The sequence below is a fragment of the Scleropages formosus genome, chromosome 23 (genome assembly GCF_900964775.1).
Source record: "Scleropages formosus chromosome 23, fSclFor1.1, whole genome shotgun sequence".
NCBI classification, from domain to species: domain Eukaryota; kingdom Metazoa; phylum Chordata; class Actinopteri; order Osteoglossiformes; family Osteoglossidae; genus Scleropages; species Scleropages formosus.
In genome coordinates, this window is record NC_041828.1 from 19,854,376 (window position 1) to 19,861,959 (window position 7,584).

At 46.2% G+C, this 7,584-nt stretch overlaps 1 protein-coding gene across 1 annotated transcript; it reads right to left on the minus strand.

The window, feature by feature from the left end:
* Positions 1-666: 666 nt before the first annotated feature.
* Positions 667-4,025, minus strand: LOC108942461 (thioredoxin-interacting protein-like). Its single transcript, XM_018765853.2, has 6 exons — positions 3,538-4,025; positions 3,027-3,102; positions 2,773-2,920; positions 2,295-2,654; positions 1,877-2,179; positions 667-1,763 (listed from the first exon to the last, which is right to left on the minus strand). The coding sequence occupies exons 1-6, from the start codon at positions 3,791-3,793 to the stop codon at positions 1,716-1,718; spliced, it is 1,191 nt and encodes a 396-aa protein (XP_018621369.1). The 5' UTR covers positions 3,794-4,025; the 3' UTR covers positions 667-1,715.
* Between the last annotated feature and the right edge of the window lie 3,559 nt (positions 4,026-7,584).

Below are 7,584 nucleotides of genomic sequence, written 5' to 3' on the forward strand. Positions count from 1 at the left end.
TTCACTCACCTTTTTCTACCTTTAGTGTATAGATTTATACACATCATGTCACACCTTTGTATTTCCCATCAACTCTATGAGCTGCTATTCTGGTAATGTATGCTGATTTGAACAATATACCGACTACAGTTTGAGAACGATGTCTCTGTGTGCGAGTGACAGTCTGTTCCAGTGATGTATGGATGAGAGACCCATTGTAAGTGGTGTATCTAGCAGTGTAAGTCACTACAGTGAATAAGGTGTGTGGGCTAATAACACCAGAGTTCACTGGAAGTCACTTTGGAGAGAAGCACCTGCTAAGTGAATGAATGCAATCATTTTGACTTGCCCAGCACTTTAGACAAAAGCACCTGCTAAAAGAAAAAGCTTGAATAAGACTGATAGTTGGGGCAGTTTTAGCCTCAGATACTGGATGCCACTGATTAATCTCATGACACTGAGCTGAAGACAAAGTATAACCAATAACCATGAGCTACTGTAGAGGAATGGGTGTGAGGTCCAAAAGTTGTTACCATTAGAACTGCTCTGACTTGATAGTTGCAGTTGACAAAACATACAGGAAGCAGTTTATAGTAGTTTTGTTTATTTAAAACCAACCCATTGGATTGCATACAAAAAAAAAAAAAAAAAAAAAAAACATTTAAATTCAAATACAAAATATAAAAATATGAAATTGCATATTGAGCTTCTCAAAGACCAGTTGAACATTAGTCACTGCTTTAAGTAACAAGCAAGCATACTAGAGGTCCCAACTGAAATGCATGCTGGGAAAAACCCCTCTTTGGAGTCCTGGGTTTTTCCTGATTTCCCAGAGCATGCCCCAGGACTCCAGCAAAGTGTTCCCTGGTTTGGCACATGCCATGTGCATGTTGGCCTATGAAGGCCACCAGGGCTAGTTATACTGGAATACAGGAACTTTAATGACATGCAAAATTCGTAAGAGATTTCATACTCCTGTACAGAGTTACATGCTCAGATACAGCAGAAACAGGAGCTGCTGGAAGTGGAAGACTAGATCATTGCAGTGCCTGCAGGCTGCTACACAGCCAACTGCAGCCATGGAAGAGTGCAATAACATGAGGAAAAATTTAAACACTGGTTACAAACATTCGACAATTCTGAACTCCACTCTGCACAGCTTGCCGAGTGCTGACAACTGGTCCCCCCTGCCCCCTCCACGAAAGTTTCACTTCAGCTCACATACATGCTTCTTTTGGAATGATTACACAGTATATCCTGAAAGCAACTTATTACACAGGGAAGAGAACCTGCTTCAGGTTTTACAGAGTTTGCATGTCCTGCGTCATCAAGTGTCTACATGGCAGCTGTAGAGTTTAAAGAATTAGCTTTCAGTTGCTTGCATTCATGAAGAGCAGCTTCTGAAAAGTGGAAGAGCACCCTGCATAACCCAGAACTCAAGACAGGAGCCTCTTCTGGAAGAGCACCACCATACTGGTGTGAAGTTCAGTTCAGCTGAACCTGTGATAGAGAAGGTAGAATACAGTACAAGCAGAAAGCTGCACTTCTGGATTCTAGGCTCCACTGCCAAGTTCCCTCTGTTCAGGGCAAGCATCCTTCACAGAAGGCCACCACACCTCCCAGCTTCCTTCAGTCACCTTCTGTGCCCCCTCATGGCAGTCACTGCTTTTCCCCTTCACAAGGAGCACAGAAACAAATGTGCTCAGATCTGACGGGCAGAAGTCCTTGACCGTACTTCAACAGACTGGCAGGATACACTGGTTCCCATTGTACTCTTCATCTACCTATGGGGACAAAAAGAAAGTTTAGATGGAATAGACAGACAATGCTCAACTACTGCCCTACATGTTGTTAGACAACACTGCAACACAAGAATGTTTGTACTGGGGTAGCTTACCTCACTGTAGACAGGTGGTGGGGGGAATGGGAATGCTGAGCTGTTCATGAAGATGGGGCTGTCTCCACCATCGTAGTCATCCAGCAGTGGTGTGAGAGGCGTGTCAAGCCTGCAGTCACGGACCAGCTCGCAGTAGCTGGGGGGCGCCGAGGGCATGCGCAGGGACACCCAGCTGTTGGAGGCTGTGCTGCCATCTTGGCTGCTCATGCTGTTGGTGCGGCTGCTCATGCCACTAGAACCCGTCCCAATGACAAGGGGCAGCTCCAGCATGAGCTTCTCACTTCCGGGGATGTGCACATAGATCTGGAAAGGGGGAAAAAAAAATCCCTCATTATTCGATCTGTTCCACCCTTGCCTACATGACGTGCTCTGCTGCCTGATACTTGGCACAGGGGACCTCAGTAGACTGGAAACTCACCATGAGCGAGTACTCAACACGCAGGATGTTGCAGCCCAGAATGGATGGCTTGATCTTGGGCACACGGATGGTCTTGCCCTGCCAGGCATCACACATGCCAGAGATGATGTGGTTGCCCCGCACTGACGAGAGCTTCTGCCGGAATGTCTTGGTGCGCCCGTTCGCCTGGTAGGTGTGCTTGGCAATGATGGCTGCCTTGGGCACAACGATGCGTGAGCAGGTATTCTCGAAACGAGCATCGATGCAGATGTCCTCTCCCTCACAGAAGCCCTTGCGGTCAATCTTCGCATTCACAGACACCTGTCCATCAGGGATGAACATGCAAGTCACCTTCTTCTCTTTTGCCCCAGCAGAGGGTGACTGGAAGGAGAAAGGAAAAAAAGTCAACATTCTGTAAAACATTTTGGGTAATCATGCTGGGTAATCATGGGACAGCTGACTAGTAGTGGGACTTGCAGCCCTTGTGAAAACTACTCACCATCAGGTCTGGGGTGTTCACATCCAGGGGCTCCTCCACCTCAAAGTGCTTCCTGCACTCCAGGGAAGGCTGGGATGAACGCTCCAGGAGGGCCTTGACGTAGTACTGCACAAAGCCAAACTTGCCCTTGTAGGAGGACACCAAGTGCCTGTGGGGGCAAGACAGGTAATGTAGTACAGCAGCTGCAGGGGCTCAGAAGTGTGTGGACGACTACTGAGATGGCATTGGGAGCAAAACATCTTCAGAACACTTACCCCTGCTGAGGAAGCTCGAACCCAAAAGCGTACACATACTTGTTGCCAGGCCTGAGGATGACTGATCCATCAGTATCTGAAGACAAAGAAGAAACATGTTTACTGCATTGCAGCATTTCTGACACACAACATAAAACATATGGCCCTGTAGATATACTACATCCACAAGACACCAGCTAGAGCTGCTTTTGGAGCCCTTTTTCCATCCATCATGAGCCCGCAGCTGGCCGGAGCTCAGCCCACTTGTGGAGATCCCCAAAACATCACTGGGTCCACCCTCTGAGGAGCACCCATGAGCTCCATCCCAAGCCCAAGCTCACATTCAGAGGCCACATGGCACATACCCCTGGCTGTTATATTACACTAATATGCATCATGTTAGTCTCCCAAATCACGCGCATCACGCATGTATGATGATCCACCTGAACTTGTCAACTCTCCCTCCAGACGCCCATCCAGCACCCATCGTCACACAGAGAGAGGTTCGAGCCCGGTGTCGCCGCGCACTTACCAGTGGGCTGCTCGTCCAGGTGGAGCACCTGCTCGTACTTGAGGTAGTCGATCTCTTCCCGGCATCGCTGCTTCCCCTTGGCGTACTCCACCTTGGCGGAACCGACGCCTTGCAGCCGCACGCTCGACACCCGGGTCACCTCGCACACCTCCACGACCACGGTGCCGGACACCTTGTCCCCGCTCGAGTAGTACGACTTGTCGGGATCGCTGAACACGATCTCGAAGGTCTTCACTTTCTTGGTCATTGCCACCATGGTTGCACCTTTCCAACTCCAAGACGCACTTGGAAGAAAGATAAGTTCACACTACCCGAGTCTGTCCCGTAGGTGCAAACAAAGCTGGCAGTCAGATATTGGAATTCGGTCACTCGTAAAATCGTCTTAGATTAATAATTAATATTTGCTGTACTGTAACTAAATTGAAAAGTGCCGGTATAAGCCACTACACCTACGAATACCTGAAGTAACAACAGTTACACTAGAGACAGAGGGAAGTCTCCGCTTTTATATTCCGAGTTCTAGCCAATCAGCGGCAGCCTCTGTTGATCACTTCAGCTGTGCATGTGGGCGAGGAATGTACAGTGTGGCTCGGCGCGTGCACACTTCTCCCATTGGTCGAAATTCGCTGTTTTCGTAGACGTTGACCAATCGCCGGCCGAGAGCGAGCGCGTGGACATCTCGTGCACATAAACAAGAAGCGAGTGCTCCGTGACTAAAACTTTGTGGATTTCGGGAGGCGTGGCCGGACGAGGGCGACTGGATGGGGGTAAAAACCGACAAAATAGTGACGAGGCGGTCTGAACGAGCTCCGTGAATCACAGGCAGCCAATCAGATCTGAGAGGCGCGAATGTAAAGGTATTTTTTTTCCACCTTCACATAAACTGTACATTTCGTTCCCCGTTGCGGCTTCCTCTGGGGGTGTGGCCAAATGTTCTCGAGCCGACTTGTGCAGTCACGTCACCGGCGTTCCCGGGGAAAACCTCACTGGTGACGAGTGATACACTTTCGGTTTGATTGGCCTGATCCACAGCGGCAAACTCATAACGCCAGATCTTTCCTGCACTTCCAGACATATTAAAATTAATTATCAGTGTTAAAGTGATAACAATTATTAATACTCTAATGAAATTACGTGGTAGCGTTATTGTCCTGACTAGTATGGTGAGTCACATCTAACGCTCCTGTAATTTGTGTAAATCAAAGCGTCATGAAAAATAAAATGGAATTATTACGGTAATTTTCAGTTAACCTTTTTGTTTGTATATTTTCTTTTTTTGCTGGATTTTACATGGTTGTGTTGCAAATGTCACACATAAGTATTAAACGCAACAAATTAATTCACTTATTTTTTTTTAAATTAATCAATTAATAAATTAATTTCATTAATAAAGAGTTAAAGGGGGCGCAGTGGGTTGGACCGGGTCCTGCTCTCTGGTGGGTCTGGGATTCAAGTCCCACTTGGGGTGCCTTGCGGTGGACTGGCATCCCGTCCTGGGTGTGTCCCCTCCCCCTCCGGCCTTACGCCCTGTGTTGCCGGGTAGGCTCCGGTTCCCCGTGACCCCGTATGGGACGAGCGGTTCAGAAGATGTGTGTGTGTGTAATAAAGAGTCATTCAATATTTGCAGTTAACACCATTCTTATAAAAAATCACACAGTAAATCGTCCTGACTGAATGTGGAATTACAACACCTGAAACACGCACACACACATTTTCAGAACCGCTTGTCCCATAAACACTTCTGATATTACTGCTCAGAATGATTTACATTTTTATTTCTAGAGAACAGATTACAGTATGATTACACACAGAGTGGCATGTCTGTAATTGGAATTATTTTCCAATTGTGCCTATACCTGTACAGTATATTATAATGGCTAAGTCAGAGTCCTAACCTCAGTCCCACTGAAATCCTGTGTTGTGAGCTCTCAGCACATCGAAGCCACAACCCAGACCTGCAGATACATCTTGTATAACATCTGCAGGATCTGCCCCTATCTAACAACAGACTCTGCGCAACTACTTGTCCAGACCATGGTGACATCCTGCCTGGGCTACTGCAACTCTTTCTTGTCTGGCATTCCAACCTTTGCAATCAGACCTCCACAGCTGATACAGAACACTGCTGCACGAGTTGTGTTTGACCTGCCGAAGCGTCCCCTGCTCACAGATATCTACAAGACCTTATCATCTGCTACACCCCAACCAGACTGCAGTGCTCCTCCACCTCAGCCCACTTGGTGGGGTCCCACACACAAAAGGTCCAAGAGCCAAAGCACGAAGGTTCTCTGTTCTGACTCCAATGCGGTGGAATGACCTCCCCCTCTCACTCAGAACTGCTGAATCTCTGTTCACATTTAAAAAGGGTCTTAAAACTCACCTCTTCTGGACTCACTTCTCCCTTGATCTCTTAAGTTCATGTTAATGCTCTATAACTTTGACATAATAACTGCTGAACCACAGATAAACTGTCATGCAGCTACTCATGTAATGTAAATTACACTAGTTACTAAATATGAGTGTTCACAAACATTTTGTCAGTGACCTTACCTGTTCAATAAAGGTATAGTCATGTAAAATGTTATGTGGGCTGTTTCTTAAATAAGACAGTTTTCATCGCTAGTCACTATTCTTTATTCACTATTGGCTATTTACTCACTGTTATGAGTGAGATAACAATCAGATCAGATGTTTTGTTTTGAAAGGTTTAGAATCCGTTACTTATGTTGTCATTTATATTTACCATAACCAGATGCTGTCATTGGTCACTATGGCAAATGTGACAGAATGTAGGAAATATAAGATTCTTAACTGGATTTGGGAGAAGAAGGGTGTTGAGAAACCGCTTTTAAGAAAGAGAGTCCATCCATCACTTTTTGAACCATACTTGTGCACATATTATTATACAGGCAAAGTGTTAACTTTTCTAGTGGAAGACAGACAGTAGAGTCAAGCAGTGTGGCCTGAATGATCCCAGTGCCCCAAGAGGACGAGGGAGGTGAAACAAAACACTCACACCTGTTCACTCTGGAAGAAATGAAAAAAAAACTATTGAGGCCAATCAGGTAAAATACTGATTATCATTGATCACTGATGACTGATTTAGTCGAAGTTCAACCAAAGCTCAATGTGCGGTATTGCCATCAACTGGAAGCCTTGAGCCTAACATCCCCTCCTCCACCCAACTAAGAGAGTTATTTATGCCGAAAAAATTTAGGACAGAATCAAGTTTCAAGGAAAGAAACAAATGCTTCCATAGTGTGCAAAAAATAACAGCAGGGCCTGTTTCTTCTTGGGCCAATCACAAATTCCCAACATAAAACAAGCTAACAATGTAAGACAAGGTAACATTTTGCCAAATACTGAAACAAAGAGGTACGTGGTAACAGACGTGGGAGTCGATGATGGGCTGATCTGGAACAGACGCCAATAAAAATAAGGAAGCTACAGGGTTAATTAAGAGGAAACAGGCTTCAGCACAGAGGGATTTTCCATGGTTTTCCACACCTCGTGAGCCCCTTTGACTGAAAGTCTTTCAACCATCCCCTGCAAGTAGGTACAGGGCTCATAAATGAGAGGGAAACACACACACCAACCCATTCCTGTCCCATCCACTGTCCGCACCTGTGACCAGTTGGAGTCCAGCACATGGAGCACCTTTAGGCACCAATCCAATCCACCAGATTCAATGTTTTCTTTAAAATCATTTCAATAGTTGTTCAGGTAACTTGAAAACAGTCACATTCCTAGAATAAATATCCCAAAGTGCCCAGAACAGGTTTACATTAGGAACACTGCTGAAATGTCCACAGAAACATCCCACCTATGTTTATTCATTTAGCTGATTCTCTTCTCCAAAGTAACTTACAATTATTCACCAATTTATACAACTGGGTCATTTTACTGGAGCAATTAAGGGTAACTAGCAGGGGGCGCGGCAGCACAGCGGGCTTGGCCAGGCCCTGTTCTCTGGCGGGTCTGGGCTTTGAGTCCTGCTTGGGGTGCCTTGTGATGGATTGGTGTCCTGTCCTGGGTGTGTCTCCTCCT